General features: G+C 47.5%; 1 protein-coding gene across 1 annotated transcript in view; it reads right to left on the bottom strand.

Annotated features, from left to right (window-relative positions):
• Positions 1–20,049, bottom strand: part of LOC139057468 (sialin-like) — an 85,316-nt gene that overhangs the window by 46,306 nt on the left and 18,961 nt on the right. Inside the window, exon 3 of the mRNA XM_070535784.1 lies at positions 4,543–4,688. Coding sequence (XP_070391885.1) covers positions 4,543–4,630 — 88 coding nt within the window. The 5' untranslated portion in view covers positions 4,631–4,688. The remainder of the gene's footprint in view (positions 1–4,542; positions 4,689–20,049) is intronic.

Below are 20,049 nucleotides of genomic sequence, written 5' to 3'. Positions count from 1 at the left end.
AACAAAACCTCAGCCTGCAAAGGTGCTTCGTGTTACGTGGTTCTTCCACGGGTTCGAAAAAGTCACTGCGTCGCATTCGTGCGCGAGAGTTTCTCACAAAGCTTACAAAGCGCGTCGTCACTGACGTCTCACAAACCAGAAGATATCATCAATTCAACGAAAACGAAAGTTTTGTGTTTCAGAAATCCGCTAAAGGCAGGAGTTAGTACGGTACCGCTGTTTTTCTTTCTTTTTTTTCTGCACTCACACATCAAACATTTATGTCATTGCTTTCGAATAGAGTATGTGAATTCAATAACATACCTCAGAGTGTTTACTGATAATGACCTTTCCTAGCACAGCCATTTAACATTCATATGTACTATACTCAGATGTGTTGCATGTTTATTATTTAATATCAAATCTTTTCTTCCTATGTCAGTGAAAAGAACGGTTATGCACTCGCTAGTGTACAGTGTTTTGAGGTACGGTATAGCCGTGTTTGCATTTTCTTCTGTTTGTCGGCCGTGCAAAATCGATCCCTTTTTGAGGAGTATTCTGAAAAGCGTCACTTACAATTCTTCTGTGGCGAACAGTTCAGAACTGTTTTCGGCTCAACGCTTGCCTTCCTTCAATTCACAGTTTGTGCAAGCAGTTGTCTCGCGCCACTTCAGGAACTCCGGTTTCAGACACGCCTACACTGCGCCTCGATCACTTCCGAAAAGTTCCTCGTTTTATTCTGGCCCGCCACGCTACTAGATATAGCAAAGTTATAATGTGCGTTTCTGTTCCCCCAGATGTACAACGAACTCCAAGACGATATGCTCACTGCGACCTCGAAGCGCACGCAACGTAATATGTTCAATCATATTTGACTCGTGCAATGCTGTCTCTTTGTTTGTCGACTGTTACCTCATTTCTTTGTAATATGATCACGTAGTCTTCTGTCTCTATCTCGTTCATTAGTTACTGACGAGTGATATTAATCCTGTTTAATGTCTTACAATTTCTCCTTGCCGATGGTGTCCGGGGTCCTGTCGCGCAAGCCTCTCTGTGAAAGCTTTGACAGACCCGATATTCCAATGTGATAACTCAAAATCACATTATTATTATTATTATTATTATTATTATTATTATTATTATTATTATTATTATTATTATTATTATTATTATTATTATTATTATTATTATTATTATTATTATTATTATTATTATTATTATTATTATTGCCTGACCGGACTCTGCACATGCCATGCTATTATGACATTACTGAGCACTGCGTCTGTAAAGCTGAACAGGCGCTATAATAACCCCAGCGTTGGTGACGGCGTAGCGAAATGAGTGCTGATATCGTGCGGCGCAGCTGTTCCCGTCGACGGCACGTGCGTGGTCAGGGCGACGCCAAATTCACGAGGGGGGAACTCCAACGAATCAGTCTTTACCAATATGCCTCAACCTTTACCGTTATCTCAAAGCAGTCGTCATAGGTTCTTTTTTTTTTCTATTAGAGAGGTGGCTCGAAAGCCTGCACACAAGGAAAGACAGTGTTCGATGCCTTTTGCTAATCCTTGTTTTTATTCCCCACGTATGACTCGCGGCGGGTCCACCAAATCGAAGAAAACAAAGAAAGAAACAAGAAAGAATAACGAGACGTTCCAGTTGTCCGGTCGTTCTGCGCCTTTCGTCCGGTGCACGACTGTCGCGCTACCCTTCAAACGTAAATCAGCACGGTTGCCTAGTTTACTTTCCTGATAGGCTTTTTCAGAAAAGCTGCCACGTTTGTCATACGTTCATATGTTTTCCCTTGAGCTATGACGCTCCTATTCCGGTTTCCATGAAAAATGCCTCGTGTTTCTGTCCACGACGAAAACACTAAAAGGAAAGCCACGCGCGTCCCACACTCGGAACAACCGCGTTATGGCGGCCCGCGCATTGCGACGAAGGTCGGCCACGCTACAGGTGTACGCCACATGCAGTAAGCACGTGTCCGACCGGCGTGTACAGTTGGCACACTTGCACGCTCACGTGAAACAGTTTGAGCCAACTGCTCTCTGCCATGTCTCCTTTTTTTTCATTTCTGCATCATGTTTCGCTTTCAGGCGACACGGCTGTACATGCACGACCACTGCAGTATCAGCACTGACTCATTGTTTGAGGCCATAGTGTTTATTAAGCTCGCGAACGCACTATAACACGTCCCCGTTTTTCGCGTCCTCTGTCAAGACATTTCCGGCCGTACGCGAGGTCTACGAGACGGCACTGAAGAGGAGAAAGACTACTTCAAGTTCACTGGTTCTAATTTGCCAATAATCAGCATCTACTTAATTAATAAATGTTTTCAACTGCGTCCCCATACGAACCTTATTGGCAGCTAGTGTACCTTGATATGAAAACAAACTCTGTCCGCAGCTCCTTTCTCTCCGTATCTCTCTATCTCTTAATCTCCGTGTATTTACATTTAAATTCTGCGTGACGTAGCTGTTCTTCGCACAGGTCTAAATTCCACGTGTAATGTTTCTATGTTAACTGCCGACAGAGAATATTCTTCCGCTAGTTTGGGATTTATGTCGCTTTTTTATCACGTTCTGACTTTTTTACTTTGTATAGTATAAACACTCATGTCCTACAGAGGAACATTCCGCACTTGCCAGTGCTTGGAATTAACATTGTTGCCGTCCTAATGATTGCTGGATTATCCCGTGCTATAATGTGCAGCGATGCTCATACTTAAACTTGCATTAACGTGTACACGACAGATGGTGGCGTAAAACAATAAGCCGAAACAGAATAAGTAGATGATCATTTATATTCATTGCATAGATCATGACCAGGACAGTGTAAACATGCCTGTCCGTTAATTCTATCTCTTCTTTACCATCCGCCGCTCTCGACCTGCCCATCCTGGCGATAATGTAGGCGGAGCGCCCCCCTCCCCCTGCCTCACCCCCCTTCCCAAGCGCGAAAGGGAAAACAAGTGAAATAATATAGAATAATATAGTTATAACTCAGCTTGAAGCTATACTGGACACGTAGAGAGAAAACATGGGGAAGGCGGGAGATAGAAATTTAATACGACGAGCACAACGAGAACAAGGTGAAAGCAGGAGCCAACGTTTCGACAAGTGGACTTGTCTTCTTCTTTACTTGTCTTGCCTTGAAGGAGACAAGTCCACTTGTCGAAACGTTAGATCCTGTTTTCGCCTTGTTCTCGTTTTTTCTAATCACGTTAAAAGCGAAAGACGCGGAGAACATTGTTTTTCTGTGCTACACCGGAAAGCTACACATGAGCATTCAGACTGACATGGAGTCCAGGAAACAGCAACCTTGGATGTCACTGTAGGCCTTGTAACTCATGACGAGCACAGGTTAGAGTTTGGTGGATCGCACCTACTGTGGCTGAGTGAGCTCTCTCAAACGCGACCACTCCCCATCGGATCGACAAACGTAATGCCGAGCTATGCTTCACTGAACGTCGAGCGAGAGGCTACATTTAGCTCCGACTGCGTCATGCTGCTGCTGCTGATGATGATTATGATGATGACGACGATGATGGTGATGATTATGATTATGATGAAGATGATGTCTATGGCACCTCTTTTGAAACTTGGCGGCGACCAGTGGTCACCTAGCCTGCTTGACTCAATCAGGTTTTACTACGTCTATCGCCTCAAAACATGGCTCGCACCCTCAGGGGGGATTGACCACACCATAGTGACTGAAAAGTGCATCACGTCTTAAGCCGCCGGTTATCCCAGAAAGAAAACGAAGAACTGCCGCGCACCCTCGATCGCCGCACTTTGTTTTTCTTTCTCCTTGCTCAAGCTATTTCGTTGCTCTTATTCATAAGAGTATTTATTAATCTCACCTGCCTAAACTACTGTTGTGCAAAGAATAAAACTGAAATAAAGATGTGCCAGGAGAGTGTCAGAGAGAACTGCGGTAAGCAGCCATGCAAGCGTGAAAGAATATTCGTTATTTCTTCCTCTTTCTCTTTTCTTTGTCACTGTTAACATTTGACGTATGTGCAACTATCGATTCATTTCTGCTACGCCTGCCCCGTAACGTGTGTATTCAGGAAGTTCAGTCTATAGCTTTCTTCCTACCTGATAAACACTGTAATTCGCCTGGACTAACTGCTCGCGCATCAGTTAAGAGGAAGCTGCCGTCAGCTGTCATGATAAACCGTGGACGCAAGCTTCGTTGCGTAAAGTCTTGTCACAATGCACCGATAATGTTCTCTTCGATTTTCTACACAAATGACGTTATATCTTGCCTGTCACAGCACCCACCCTATCGAGCTCTCTTGAATCAGATATTTACTTGAGATATTTCCTACACGAAAACTAAGGCACTTCTCTGGTGAGCGCAAGGTCGCACATGTGACAGGTAGTCGCGGAGGCGTGTTATATGTATAAGAAGAGGAATAAAATAAAAGTAAGAAAGTTGTAGCCTTAGCGCTGAGATGTACTAAATATGCTTGATGTTTGAAAGCATTGTATCACTCCAGCAGTCATAGTAGCTTCAACGACTGTAGGTTTAAATAATTTTCGATCGTATACTCACGTCTATCTCCATGTTTCACGTGGTTCCCATTTCCGCTGTCCGGTGCTCCGAACGCCAGGCCATCTTTTGTGATGACCGCAACCGTCATGGCGCTGTTGCTGCTGGAAGAGCAGACGGCGTCTCCGCTTCGTTCTTCCGACGAAGACCTGTGACCAGACGTCAAAGTCATGTCTTTCTCTATCACAAGCAGGTGCTAGTATTTTTTGAAATGTTTTCTTCTTGCTTTGGAAGGTTAAAAAAAAACGCGTCCAGTCGCGAAATTTCAGCAACGTTTCCTCATTTATACGTTCTCCGCAAAGAGTCAGCGCTATCCGAGAAGTCCTGACGAGACACGAGGCTATGCAGGGACACACAGTCAACACAGTAGCAAAGCCCACAAGTGAAGCAACCAGCGTAGCAGACAACGCGACGTCAACCGTGCGACGATCCAGAACGAACGTTTAGCAGCTGCCTGCCTACAGTCATCGTTGCCACAGCAACGTGCCAGAGTCGCACGGATAAAGCGGCATGCCGCCCGGGTACGTCGAACGTTTATGTACTACATTTGCGCAAAATCATGGAAGCTACAGTCGAGCCTGCATCCTCAGCGACGCATATCGGTCGCCTCACTTTTTTCCTGCTCCGTCGCGACGCACAATGCACGCTTCTAGGTCTCCGAGCACTGCGGAACACCTATGGCAACGCTCCATACAGCCGCATGCTGTTAACATGCAAGGGATAGTGCGTGCGAGAGAGATAGAAGCACGCAGCAAAAAGAACCATCAACCGGAAACGTCAATCGGACCCATTTTCATTGCTCCGATGTCAACGGTATAGTATAGTATGCACGCTGTGTTTTTGAATTTCAAGAATACGCAGTAAATTTTGCATCGCTACTTTTGCTTTGTTAGGCCATCGCATGAACGTCGCCCTTTTTGCCTTTCCAGAATCATTATTTTTAGCTGGTTTCAGCTGGCACAAGCACTTGCTAGGAGATTGTGATGCAATGGCAAATTGTGATGCAAATTGGCAAAGGCAAATGGCTAGCGGCTAACAGCTCTTGCTAACGAAGAGCATTGGGAATTCGGCCCGTGGGCTGCATTCACAATGAAGCTGGATTGCATTCACTATACTTTTAATGACAATTCCCTACAACTTCACCACGCAGACATGTACCGTAAGGCTTTTCACTAACAAAATTAATTCAATTCAAAGTTCAATTAATGAATGAATTGCTTTGTTTCTTCTAGCAAATGATGTCCGCCTGGGCAGATAATTCACTATAGTGACGTACATGATTCGGGAAAAATTCTAGGCTTTTTTCTTAAGTGTTCTAAATGTTTTTAAATGCACGGTATGTGCAATCTGGCAGCTTGTCACATAAGGAACGTTCCTTCGACTGTGAAATCACGTACGCCAACACTTTTTGCCGCCGGAGGCTAATTTTGCGAGCCACTTACCCTGCGGACAATGAAGTCGTTTCGTTTCGTTTACAAACGCCTGTGCATAATAAAGTTGTTTCCATCCATACCCACTAACTACGACGTTGCACAGCAGACGATAAAGAACACGAGCTGTGCCCCGAACCTCCTCCAAAGATGTTACGGGGAGACGTGAAAAAGGGCTTATCTACAATATTTACAAAATGGCAATGAGTGGCACACAACAAAACAAAGATCTCACAAAACAAAACAAAACAAAACAGAACAGCTTATCCTCTTTCTCGTCTGCTGTGCAACGTCTTAGTGAATATACGCCAGCGTTTGTAAACGAAACAAAACGTCTTCTTCGTCCGCAGGATGAGTGGCTCGTAATAATATTACAGAATTAAGCAATGTACGACAACAAAGGCTAAGCAGCGTTCTGCGTTGTATTGGAGACTTTCAATCGAAGCGTTACGGCTTCGTCACCATGATTACATTGCTGAACGTCGCTGGTTCAGAGAAAGTCACCGTCCTAAAACAGGAATTATGAATTGACGATTTATATTTAAGTCAGGCGCAATATGCGTGAGATGAAGGTGACCAGATCAAGCGGTAACCGTCTCAACAAAAAAGGAGAAAGAAAAAAAAGAAAAAGGAGAACTTTAGAAGAAGCGGTTGCCAGCGAGTGGGACTGGCCATTACCTCATCAAATTCAGGTCCCTAATTCTAACCATTTATGGTGACAAACTGTTATAGGTGCTTGTCGTCTACTTATGTAACAAGTACCTGGTGATAGGCACTCCCAAAAACACGCAGCACAAATTTGATAACAATCTGTCAAATTATAATTAGACCTTCTGCTGTGATAAACATGCTTCCCGTTCTTTTCTTCAAGCTGAAATCTTACTATACACTGCAAAATTTGCCACGATGTTAATGTCAGAACACCTCTTGATCTCTCTATTAAGAGGAAGCTTTAGCTCGGGTGCACCTATCTAAATACATGTAAAAGCATAATTCGTTTTTCTCGGCAACCTCTGCACTAAATTTGACGGGGTTTGTTGCATTTAAAAGAAAAACTCAAAATCTAGTGACTGTTTGTTTCGAACTTTTGAGTTAGGTTGTCAATTGTTTATTAAAAATTGGCAAAAATCAAAAATTTTCAGAAAACAAGACTATCAAGTTTACAACTCTGTAACTCAACAACGAAAAAATGATTATACAATTCCGTGAATTGAATCTAATAGTACATCTAAAGCTGACAAAATCGATGTAAACAACGTAAGAAGTTCACCTAATATGTAATACAGTGAAAGCTCGTTAATTCGAACTTCAATAATTCGAATTTATGGATAATTCGAACTGTACGATTTGGTCCGGCCAAGCTCCACAGAAGTGTATGTATAAAAAAGTCCGTTAATTCGAACGCGAGAAGGTTCCCTCACGGATAATTCGAACTACGCTCGCCTGGCACACGGCCAGAGAAACGCGCCTACTGCCTACACACAAGGCTGTATTGCCTCCGAAACGGAGAGAACGGCGAGAGAAGGCAAAATTGGAAAAAATCTAACCGACGCGGGGCCAGCCAGAAGGCAGCGGCGGCTGCCGCCTCTCCGTTCTACGTAACCTCCGAGACCTCATGCCCGTTGCGAATCTCGGAGGCTTTGCAAATCTTGTACAGCTGCTAATGTTGTGCGGAGATGGCACGGCAAGCGCCATCGTAACACAGCGAATCAAGTGCGTCGCAGCTGCGCTTGCAATCAAGAACCAACGAATCAGGGCCTTCGCCACCTTCACATGTTCAGCGTCTTTGTCTCGGCAGTCTTCATCGGTTGTGCGCGTCTGTTTTCAGCTTAGGAGGTATCGGCCATCGCGATTCATTGTGATGGTGTTAAGCCTCGGCTAACGTTCGTTTCGGTGGACATCGGTAGTGTGGCACAGTCGGACCCAGAGCTTCGACTTCAAGATGGCGTGTGCCCGCGGCACACGCCATCACTTTCTGACACGCCAAATTTCTGACATGCCCTACTGCTTCCAAGTCGCAGTGTACTGTTGCTCTCCTTCACTTTCGTTAGTTCGAACTTTCGTTAATTCGAACTGAAGCGGCTACCCCTTGGGGTTCGAATTAACGAGCTTTTACTGTATAACATATCGGATTTGTCCGCTTTGAATCATCTAATGGATGCCGTTTACACAACCGCGATATCTGTTCTTGATGCATAGCTATGAATTTGTAAACTTCGTGCTGTTTTTTTTTAACTGTCGAATATTTGAAAATCTTTTTAACAGAATGCAAGCCCTAAACCAGAATTCTGCTTCCAACAGTCGCTAGAATTTAACTTTCTCTCTCAAGTACAACAAATTTCATCAGAAACAGTCCAGGGGGTTATCCCAGAAAAACGTTTTTGCGTTTTACATGTATTTGAATAGGCCGCGTCGGAGTTGGGCCAAGCTAAAGCTTCCTCTTAAGTTTAGGCGATTCCTCTAATTGATAAAAAGAGCTGCACCAAAAGGCACTGCCTTCAAAAAATTTGCTAATGTTTCGTAAGATTTCGCACAGCCGCTGTCGCTCGTGTTATCGTGTTTAACATCAGTGGCATTATTGTACTGCGAATTTATACCTACACTTATCTCTTTTATTGTCTTCGTTTATCCTGTGTCTCGTTGGCTGCAGTAACGGCCTCGTAAAATGTAGTTTGTCTTTTTCTTCTTGGTGTGTATATCTGCGCGTGTGACATGCTTTTGACAATTTGGCTGTGTTTCAAGTGCGTAAACAACTTCATATATCATTGTGTTATTACGCTTCATTGCCCTGCATTTGATGTTGCTATTTGCTAATATTTGTGCGGTTCGTGCCTCTTTCTTTTCATTTTTCTGCTTTTAAGTTATTACTCCTCTTTGTTGCTAGGTATATGACCTTGTTATGTGCTAATATTTGTACGCGTTGCTTGGGTATATTTTATGTACTTTTGCCCCTCCTGCTTAGGCCCTCTTTCGAGCCTGCAGTATTCCGTAAGTAAATAAAAATAAAAAGTAACTGTACCGAATACGGTAAGCACCGAAGAGAAAGGAAACAACACTGGTAAGTAGCGCTGAGCAGTCGAATATGGCCCTCCTTCCAGAAGCGCACGTAAATGGCGTCTGTATTTGACAGCATATCATTACGTGTGCAACGTTGTTATATATACAGAAGCAAGGACATATATATATCATTCATATATGTTCAAAAAGAGAGAAAACAGTTGTGGGTAGTGTCTACGTTTGCACTACGGGAAGACGCGGCGCGCACACATATAACTACAGCCGTAACAGCTTGCCTTCACAAATACGGCGCTCAGTTGCTAGGCAATGTCGTAAAACAATTAACTAAACATACGGCAACGCAAGAGCCATTTCGGCCATTCTGCTTCTTAGCCTGCTCCTCCGCGCGGCGCCTAGAAGAAGTAGGCGACGCTGAGGGAGCGGATCAACTACCAATTGCGAAACTAGCCGACCGATGGCCCCCCCGCTGTTGTTAGGAGGGAACTCAGCAGCAGCATCGCTCTAAATTTAAATTGCGCGATGAAAAAAGAAAAAAACGCGACCGTTATAGTATACCTCAGGTGCCATCGCGAGAGTGTGCGACGCCGCTGCAGCTGCTGTGCGTTCTGTACTTCACACGAGAGAGAGAGAGAGGGCACTTTGGGCTCTGGCCGATTTTAATTAGCAGAAAAAGGCTCGGAGCTGCAAGCGATGACGCATTGCGCCCAAAGCGCCGCACTTACCCCGTGTTTCTAGGTTTGCTCTTCGTCTATTGTCCCCATGTCTATTGCTGGAGAAGTATGGGAGAGGCCTTTGCCCTGCAGTGAGCGTAACCAGGATGATGATGATCATGATGGTGATGATGATGATGATATTGTCCCCATCGGTCTCCTATACGTCCTGTCGCACTGTCGCGCGCTGTACGCGACTGAGTGCGGTTACCTCCGATGTATACAGGGTGTTTCAGCGAAGACTTTCAAAATATTTTAAAAGTTGCTTGTGGCAGATAGCTCAATTCTAGTTTATGAGCCGGTCTACTCGAAGGGGCGCACACTACTTGCACAACAAATTGAAATGCAAAAGCGACTAATGAACAAGAATTCACTAATTAACCTTTTAGCTAATTATCTTTGACCCATATTGCAATTTAGAAATTCTAGCTGTGGACTTCACAAGGCGATGGATCCACTTGGAACGAATTCTCAGGACGACACCAGTTTCAAGATATAAATTCCCGAACTTTGCGGAGAAATGCATTGGCGTTCCAGTTACTTGTGTACTTCAGTGTATGAAACGACGTTTTGTTAACAAATTAACTGGAACGCCAGTGCATTTCTCCGCAAAGTTCGGGAATTTGAATCTCAAAACTGGCGTAATCTTGACAATTCGTTCCTAGTGGATCCGCCTTGCGAATTCCACGGCTAGAATTTGTAAATTGCAATACGGGCCCTAATGTAAATAGTTAAAATCCTAATTAGTGATTTGCTATTAGTTAGTCGATTTTGGATCTCAATTTTTTGTGCGAGTATTGTCCGCCGCTTCGAGTAGACCAGCTCACGAACTAGAATTGTGACATGTGCCACAGGTAACCTTTAAAGATTTTCGAAAGTGTTCGCTGAAACACCCTGTATGCAGAGCGGTGCATGCAGTCATTACCAATAACCCACATGAGGACCTAGAGACTAACTTGCAAGGGCGACGGTCGCGAACACGTGATGCACTATATAGGCACACTACACAGAACGACACTGATAAGACAACAGTGCGAATTTCAAGGCCCGCAGTACACGCGCGGCCTTACAGTGCACGAGCTAGACGGAAACGAACGAAGCAAGGAAGAAATGGGTCACCGTCGGCGGTGCGAGCAGTGCACGCAGCAAAGCCGCGGGCTGTCCCGGACGACAGAGACAGATCGGTCATCGCGACGTGTGTGCGTCATGGTTCACGATATGTCGTGGATGAGCGCGTCAGTGCCTCCAAACCGAGACTACAGCCACGACAGCCTACTTTGGAATACCGTGTTTGCTCACAGCCCACTACAGCCTATAGCCTATAACACGCATTTGCTCATACACACGCTTCGTTAATGCATACCGATGGAACTCTTTTCGTCGGCGATCATACCGTAGTGACTTCGACCTGGGCTAAAGTATTCAAAGCGGATGTTTTCGGGAGCGACTGACCTAGTTCGCAGCTGATATACGAATGCTTGGACGGAGGTGACTCACACGTGAAATTTCAAACTAAAATTATTTGAGAGAAACCAGGCACTCCAGTCCTTCACCCACCAAGAAAACCGGGGTTAGTAGATGGTTGTTTTTTTTTTCAACTATTTGGCCAGAATTCCTTGACAGAGCAGCTTTCTTTTTCCTTTTTTTCATTGTTTATTGTTGCACAGTTATTTGTGTAGTCTGCTCAGGTCGTAACATTTATTTTGAGCGGGTACGTGTCTCTGTTCCCAATTAATTCATTTCAGGGTTTGATTTACAGAGCACAATTGAACCATGGCCCGTACCGCAATCCGTGTCGCTGAATCTATTATGAGTGTAAGACTCACAATGTACGATTATCTTTATATTCTATAGAACGATTTCTCTTTGAATATTCTGAAAGCCGAATATGGCAGAAATCAAACGAATAAATGACATTCTTACTACGCACATACTCTGGAGTAAGAAATGAAATATCCCTCCCTCCCCCCCCCCCCCCCACCTCTTCCAAGAAATAGAGACGATCGAAAAAAAGGAAATGGGCAGGTAACCAGAACAAAAATCCAGTTTTCTACCCTACACTGGAGAACGGAGAAGAAGAAAAGAAATAAGAATAAAGTAGAAAGAGATGCATGAAACCGCAGACACAAGATCCCAGCCCCGGATCACAATTACACCTTCCGACAACCCTCCTCCCAAGAAGGCTGATATAAGAATACACAAGGTTCTTCGGAGAGAGAAGCAGATAGTTTACAAATACCCAAGTACTGGCACGCGCAAACATCTATAGCGCCAGATTTCCCTCGGGTAATGTTAGTATGAAGTTTCATGGAGCGACGCAAATGCGACATGCTTTGACGTATTTATTTCCCCTTTCCGATCTTCTTTCCGATGCCATTCTGTAATTGTCGAAAGCACGAGCTGCACTCCGTAAGCGCAGCGGGAAAGGGAAATTTCATCGGCTGATGAATCCATCCGTCCAGGAAGCGCGTGTTTTGTCATAAAATGACTCATCGCTACGCGGTCGCATTCTCTCATCGCTCCCGCTCCTGCGCGCCACTTCACATTCGAGAGTGGAACGTTCAGTATCAGGCTGACATCATGACAACAATGACACCTGCGACACAATACACGATGTGTTGGCTGCCGCCACAACCGTCATGGTCACGCATCCCCTGCGCTGCCGCAAGCTCAAAATAATAATTTAGAAACCTCGAACAAAATTCGTTTGTTTTATTTGAACGCAAGACAAAACAGATGCGACCGAAGTTTTCTGGCAACGCACGCAATCCGCTACGAAGGAACATTCGAAAGCACCTATAGACGCGCACCGAAGCCTGTGCCGCTGCTTGCGGCTTCGTAAAACGGACACAAACTGGACGTCAGGTCTCCTCCTTGGCCATACATCATACAACTGAAGACGCGCGCCGGCGTAAATGCAGCAATGAGCAGCACGAACCACTCGAGCACAAAGTGCTCGCAAAAAAAATAAAATGAAAGCCGCTAAGACCGGCACACCTGCTTAGTCGCACGCGAGCGGCGGCCACATTAGACGACGATCGGTTTACGGGCACTGAGCTCAAGCTGCGGCTGTCGCAGGCAGCTAGGGCGCTTTTAACGACTGCACATTAGCCCGAGTTGTTTTCATTTATTTTTCTATTTATTTTTAATTTGTGACAAACAATAACATGGCACGTTCAACTTTCCTCTTCCTCAGCCTTGTCGATGTAGCGCTGTGCAACGGAGGTTTTCTTTAATTTCGACAGTAAACAAACAAGATCACAACTCGGTTTGTGTAATTCGCCACGTGAAGAGCGAAAGAGTGAAGGAAAGGAGGAAAGTAGTGGTGGGTAAACCAGAACAGAAACTCCGATTTGCTATGCTATACGCTGAGGGATGGGGGAAGGAGGGTTGGAAACTTAAGGGAGAGACAGAAAGATTCAGAAGGCCGAGAGACAGCCGCTAACGATAACTGCACACTACCACAGCACAAGATCAAGTGCAGCACAATAATCGCCAATTAATGGTTAAAGACCTTTTGGCAGGCTTGTCGTTCTTCACTTTCTCCCCCCTTTCCTCTTTCTATTCACACTTTTATCTTGCCCTCTGTGCAGGGTAGCAAGCCGAACGGTCGTCTTGTCGACCTCCCTACCTTTCCTCTCCTTGATGTCTCTCCCGCTGTCTTTGTTCTCAAGAATTGTACCAGTGCCTTCGTCACCAGCTGCTGAGATGACTTATGAGGACGCCATTCGAAAATGGTTTCTTCCGTCAATTGACTGCGATGAAAGTGGTCAACCACAGGCGTAAGCGATCGTGTCTGTTTATTGTAGCCAGGACAGTCACACAGGATGTGTTGAAGAGCCTCTTCGCAAGGCAACACAACGTGGAAGCTCCAGCGGCGAGCAGGCAGAATCCAGGCAAGACGCAAGAATATGAAGGACGTTACAGCAACTCGGAGCGACAAATGGGAAACCAATGACGTAGAAATTCCAACATCCAGTATGTTATAGCGGCTCAAATGAGTAGAGGTGCGATTGACGTGAGAAGTAAGAAAGAAATATAGAGCTTAAGAAGCGACCACATACAAGAAACTATCATCAAGCTCGCCAACATCGAGCCCAATACTCAAGGAGTCCGACAGGTGGTTTGCCCATACAGAAGAGACGAGAGTCTCATCTGCAAGTAGGCACAAATACCTGATCTTTGTCAATTTACCGCCACAAAATCGGACCGCAGCATAGCGCGTTCCTACGCTCTCAGAAATGTTTAAAAACTTTGACTCTCCGATACATTAGAGAGTTTTGTCACGTCCAGTATTCAGATAAACGCAAGCGGACCGGGCGTTTTGCCATATCTGGCGAAATAGTGGGTGACCTGGGGTGCAAACGTGAGTGACGAGAATGACCTGCACGCTGCAGCCACCTAGTGACGCAGATTTCAAACAAACAGAGCGCTAATACAGAGTTTTAGTGCGTACGGTATTCGGGTAAACGCAATCTGGGTGTTTTACCGCATGAGCGGAGGCGCAAACCTGAACGACCTGCACGGTGAAGCCACCTGGTGGCGCAGAGGCTAAAGAGACAAACAACAGAGCTAATGCCGCAGTAACCAAGTGTCTTCTACGTCGCTACTGGTCTAAATTGCCGGTAGTGGCGTAATTGTGTTGCTTCCAAAAATTCACTTCAGCAGCAAAGTAAAATACACTTGGTTACTGCAAAATTAGCTCCGTGTTTGTCTGGTTAAGCTCTGCGCCACCAGGTGGCTACACTGTGCAGCCCACTCACATTTGTGCTTCCGCTCATCCGGTAAAACGCCGAGTCAGCTTGAGTGTATCGGAATATCCAACACGTGAAAACTCTATTACTGCTCTAAACAAGTGTGTTTTACTTCGCTATCGGTGTCACAGAGTTGCATGCCCGCGCTCCTCTCAAGATGGCCGACATTGCCGCAGCAGCAGCAACGCCGCTTGAACGGCGGAGGGAGAGCGCTCCCCATTGTCCCCGAACCCGCCCGACGGGTTGATCACGGGGGTCACCTCGGCGCGGCGGAGGGACGCGGGGGCTCGGCGAGCAGCAGAGCAGTTTGGAGAACGAAGGAGTGGGGTCGTGCACCGGGGAACAGCTGAAGATGTGGTCGGCATGCTGAGATCTCCAGGCCGAAGCCTTCGCCGGTCGAGCGACAGACGGTGCAAGTTCGTCAGGATCTTCGGCAGCTAGGTTGCAGCAGCCCGACGCTCTTCAGATCGGGACCTCGGCAAGCACGCCCCAGATAAGCCTCGTGTTCCAGGCCGCTCTCACAACTTTCCGCCGGACTCTCTTTTCCAATCTCGTTTAATCTTTCGTTTAATTATCCATCGAGTGTTAATTCTTTTATGTTCTTTTAGTGTAGTGCTGCTCTATTTATTGTCGCGGATATTTTGTATTTGTGTCGCGTATTTTATTGTATTTCGCGAGTGTTAACGGTTCCCACGTGGTGGGCTTAGTGTCGCGCGAGTGGCGTCAGGGCGTCTGCTGTGTGACCCGCACGCTCTCCGCGAACTAGGCCCCGCTACTGGTAATTTGTATGTTTTTCGAGTATGTCTCGGACATGATTTTAGTGTATTAAATTGAGTGTGTGTGTTGTACGACGTCGCCTCCCGTCTCATGCCTCTCTGGTTCACGGTCGATCAGGCGTGGACCTTATCGCCGGTCAGCAGTCGAACCCTCACTAAACGCACGCGGGGTGGGTTTGTTGTCGCCCCATCCCCTCCTGTTCGGAGAGTGCGAACTACCCCACCATCAGATCCTTGACAATCGGTGTCAATTTTCGGCAGCAACACGATTACGCCACTGCCGAGAATTTACACGAGCATCGAAGTAGAACGCACTTGTTTACTGTAGTATTAGCTCTGCGCCATGACCTCTGAAATTAGCGCCGGCTGGCAGGCTTTGCTCGGGCCGTTCCATTCACATGGAGAGAGAGCAATCTCGTTGGTGGGCGTGGCCGACTCCTTCACCCCATCACGGCGCTCGCATCCGAGGGCTTTTCAGGCTCACAGCGCAAGGCTTCACGTGGAGGAAAGAAGAGGCTAGGACGCATGGGTACGTGAACCGGCTGCAATCTACCTATTTTATTCGGCGTCACTCTGTTCTTCTTTAATTATGCGCCATCAATCTGGCCATCGTCTCTTCCTAAGGATCACCACGGTAACGTTCACGCTCTCATTATTTAAATTCTGACGTGTTGCGTGCAAAACCACGAACCCATTATGAAGCACGCCATAGTGGCGACTCCAGATTAATTTTTTTCCGCCTGGGGTTCAATGACGCGCACCTAAATGCAAGTACAGGCGTACGTTTTTCTTTTCAACTGCATTGAAATACGGCCGCCGCGGCCAGGATTAAATCCGCAACGCATAGAGCTACGCAGCGCAAGCCCACAGCACCTGGGCTACCGCGGCGCATGCACTCTCATTACTGCACTTTAAGCTCTATGATTATATGGAGACTGACCACATTTTTATGTACCTTGGGATATGTAATGCGACATTCCGTCGAACGAAGCATGTTACGTCCAACGGAACATTTCCCAGTGATACGGAGACCGTGCAACACCTACAGTGGGCGCGGCGGCATTAGGGAGTCTCCCTGTACCTGGTTGCAGGTACATAGAGGCTCAAATGGCCGCGCGACTGACCACTCGAGGCAATTTGCGTGTAATGCAAAAGGATAGACAGTTGGGCGAGTTGGTACGGTAACATGGTTTTGGCTTCTAGCGCGAAGTGAAACACGGACACAGAAAGGAGCAAACAGGATCTGCCTGCCTGTCTGCTCCTTTCTGTGTCCGTGTTTCACTTCGCGCTAGAAGCCAAAACCAAATTTGCGTGTATCCGCGAGCTTATTTTATATAGCACATATTGAACAAAGAAAGCTGTATCAGAAGTTTTTATGTTGCTCTACAATTTTCCCATTGGCACTTCTCATCTAATTATATTATTTGAGAAGTTCATTAAGACTAATTCTGTAATTAGACGGAATGCAAAAAATAATCTGAGCATCTCCAAGCGACTGCAAACCTGCGACGTATAGAGCTACGCAGCGGAAGCCCATATAGCATCTGGGCTACCGCGGCGCAATTGTTTCCTTGGTTCTGTCCAGCTACGTGGAATTTGCATATTTTTAAAGCTTGGTTTAAGCAAAACACCTTGTATACTGCGCAGTATTTTTGCATGCTACGCACAGGTCACCACCGTAAGTCAGGTGACTATGCGTGAATATGACTATATGATCACAGTAATGGTATCGGTGAGTCAGGTGCAGGTGATCGACTATATCATTATTGGCACAGAAATTATATTTGGCAGTGAAGTGCCATATATAGTGTGCACACAAACTCAAATCTGAAACCATGACACCATGACAAAAAAAAAGCACTCTTAGCAAAAGGGAAGACAGCTATTGTTTCGTTAGTCCAACAAACGGCGAGTACGCGTAACTGCAATGTGCACTGGTTTCCAGTAACAAATTTCAACAGCAGAACGCGAACGCTGTGGTTTTACTATCGACTGTCTCAAATAATGTTTTAAAAAGTTCCACGAGGCTTTTCTTGCCGTTTTGCATAATTGGTTATTTTACTAATTATTATCACTTCAAGGGAAATTGCAAGCATGCGTCGTGGCCATGGGTTTGTAGCTTTCGCACTGGAACGTCCTGGAAAAGTCCTTATCGTGCCTTAGGGGCACATCCACATATCTCCTGCTCGCCGGGTCAGAAGCGTCTGGACAACGGTAGAAGGTCTCACGCATATAGAAGAACTGGCTGTGCGATAAGCTCCAGAAGCTCCCTGCCGCTTCGACCTTGTACCAGAGGCGCTCAGAGAAGCTTCTCAGCGCCGTAGAGAGGCCCAGAGAACCCGCCACCGTGTCGACATCGCCTATAGTTTCCTGCCCATTACTACTAGGCGAGGCCATGTAGCGCTTCCGAAAGCAGTTGACGAGCTTCTCAATGCGAACTCTCGCTTCTTGAGACCACAGAGTCGTCCCTGTTAAGATGAACCGCCAGATAGATTCGGCCAAGGCCCAAGGGATTATCGGTGTGTTGAAGGCGTCGGTGTGCGCGGCGTCGTCCCGAAAAAGGGCAAAGGCTGCCGGGGAGACCAAGATGCTCGCTCCCTTGTGCAGCAACAGGTACGGGCGTCCTCCTTTGCCGGTGTTCGCGCCGCCGTTCCTTACCGGGAGCCCCAAACGCGCCATGGCGAGCTGTGCCTGGAATTCGTACGCGCGTCCCTCGAGAAGCTTCTCGATAAAGCTTTCCCTCAGGCTTGCCTCCCTGACGTCGGGACGAGCCGTTTCTCCGGGCACGACTAGCGACATGCTCTCGAACAGGGCGTGCAGCCGCCCGGTGTCGGTCGAGTCGAAGAGCGAGCTGGCAGCGCAGTCCGACTTGACGGTCTCAATGACGGCGTTGATGACGCGAGTCACTTGGAGCTTCTTGGCCGGCGTGACGTACTCGTCCGAGTACACGGCGTCGCGAACGAGGGGAAGCAGCTCGACCTGGCGCGTGCAGAAAGCGAGTCTGTTCGACTTGGAGTGCACGGAAGGCCAGGCGAGCTCCACAAGGGCGCCGCACACGCTGCACGCGAGGAGGTACGCAGCGCCGACACCGCCGGTGCCGTTTTCGGGAGATCTGAGGGCGTCGAGAAGCGCGTCCATCTGAACTGCGCCGCTCACGACTACTTCGGTGAGGTAGTCCAAGCCTATGGAGATAATATTTAGAGCCGCCACAGGATTCCACTTCCGAAAAAGCGCGGTGAGATTGGCCCCTGAGTAGTGCTCGGTTCTGACCTCTGCCGGGTAACGAGCGTGCAGGGCCTTCGCGAAAGCGCTCACCTCTTCCACGCGGACATCTTTCTCAGCATAGTCGTTGAACTTGGCCAACGAGCGATTGAGGCATTGTTGGAACTTGCCATCGTTGAGATCATAGTCTGTGTTGTGCGTAATCGAAATGGCACCGTGTCCCGTCAGTGAAATCGACACGACGGAGGGAATTCGGTACTTGAGGTTGCTGAGCAAGAGGAACGCAAGCGCGTTCGCCGTTCCCGCGTGTCGCAGGAAGGTTCCGCCCGCGCCGACGAGGAATGCTGCCAGCTTACCCGTCACGGCGTTTTCGTCCGAACCGGCATTCAGGCAAGAATCAAACAAGGACCTCAGGAAGGCGCCCACCGGACTGCGGGGTGTGTTGGACTCGACGACGGCGTTGCGCTCGAATTCCGGGCTCAAGGCAATAAAGGGCGAGAGTCCCTTGCTCAGGCCGTCCTGCTGAGCGACGTTCGAGCAGACGAATTCGAAGAAACTGTCGCAGGGGTCCAGCGTCGCGTTGACGTATTTGATGAGTGCCTTGACCTCCTCGGCGCAGCAGAAGTGCGAGCCGCCGTCCTCGCTGTCCGCGATCCCTAACTGCAGAACCGCCTTGACGGAGAGCACTGCGGCGATCGCCAACGCGACCAGAATGAGGAAGCAGACTATGAACGGTGCCACTCCGGAGTCACGGTTCACCTTACGGAAGACTGCGTCGGGAGCAACCATTGGTTGGACTGCGTCTACGGGCGCCTCGCCGACCTCTTCTTCGGTGTCCGTGCAAGGAGACAGATCCATAGCCGTTCCTGACGATGTAGGACTCGGGGTCGAGAGTTGATGAGACGCGCTGGCCACGTTGGTGCTGTTCAAGGCCTTGAAGGCGGCGGCTGCCTTGCGAACGGCAGGCGGTGGCCCCTGGTGAGGGTCGTAATGCAAATCGGCTTTTGTCGCCGACAGGGCAACCATCGGTGGCGGTTCGGACTCGGTTTCAGAGCTTACCGTTGAGCTTTCGTCTGGTGGTGGGACAGGGGCTACTGGAAGGGACGACTCGGATACCTGCGGCAGCGATTCGCGGCGATGTGAAGGTATTGACGGTGACGAAACATCCGGAAGACTGGTCGAAGCGGTAGGCGGTGCTCCTGAGGACTGACGACGCTTTTGTTGGTTGCGTCTCATGATATTCGGAGCTAGGAAGTGTCGCCGTAGGGCTCACGTACACGGAATCGCGAGATGCTAAAACAGCCAAAGCGCAGATTGGCAAGAAGCGGCTCTGAGCTGCGGCCACGCTCCTGCGCGAGCCCTGCAGAATGCACGTTGTTTTACGAAGAAAAAGAAGTCCCTTTCTCATTTGAAGTAATTAAAAGAAAAACTTATTGGGAGTCGAGGTTAGTTTATTGAGTCCAGAGCTTCGCTGGTAGCGTTGTTAAAAGGAAACCTCAGTCAGAAGCTCACTCTAAGGAAGAGGAGGAGGATGATAATACAGCCGCGGCACTTTGAAGCGAGCGATCATACTATGGTCGTGATGATGATGATTATGAGC

This window comes from Dermacentor albipictus, chromosome 3 (genome assembly GCF_038994185.2).
Source record: "Dermacentor albipictus isolate Rhodes 1998 colony chromosome 3, USDA_Dalb.pri_finalv2, whole genome shotgun sequence".
In the NCBI taxonomy this organism is placed as follows: Eukaryota; Metazoa; Arthropoda; class Arachnida; order Ixodida; family Ixodidae; genus Dermacentor; species Dermacentor albipictus.
Note: the sequence above shows the minus strand (reverse complement) of the source record. Positions and strands in the feature narration are given on the sequence as shown.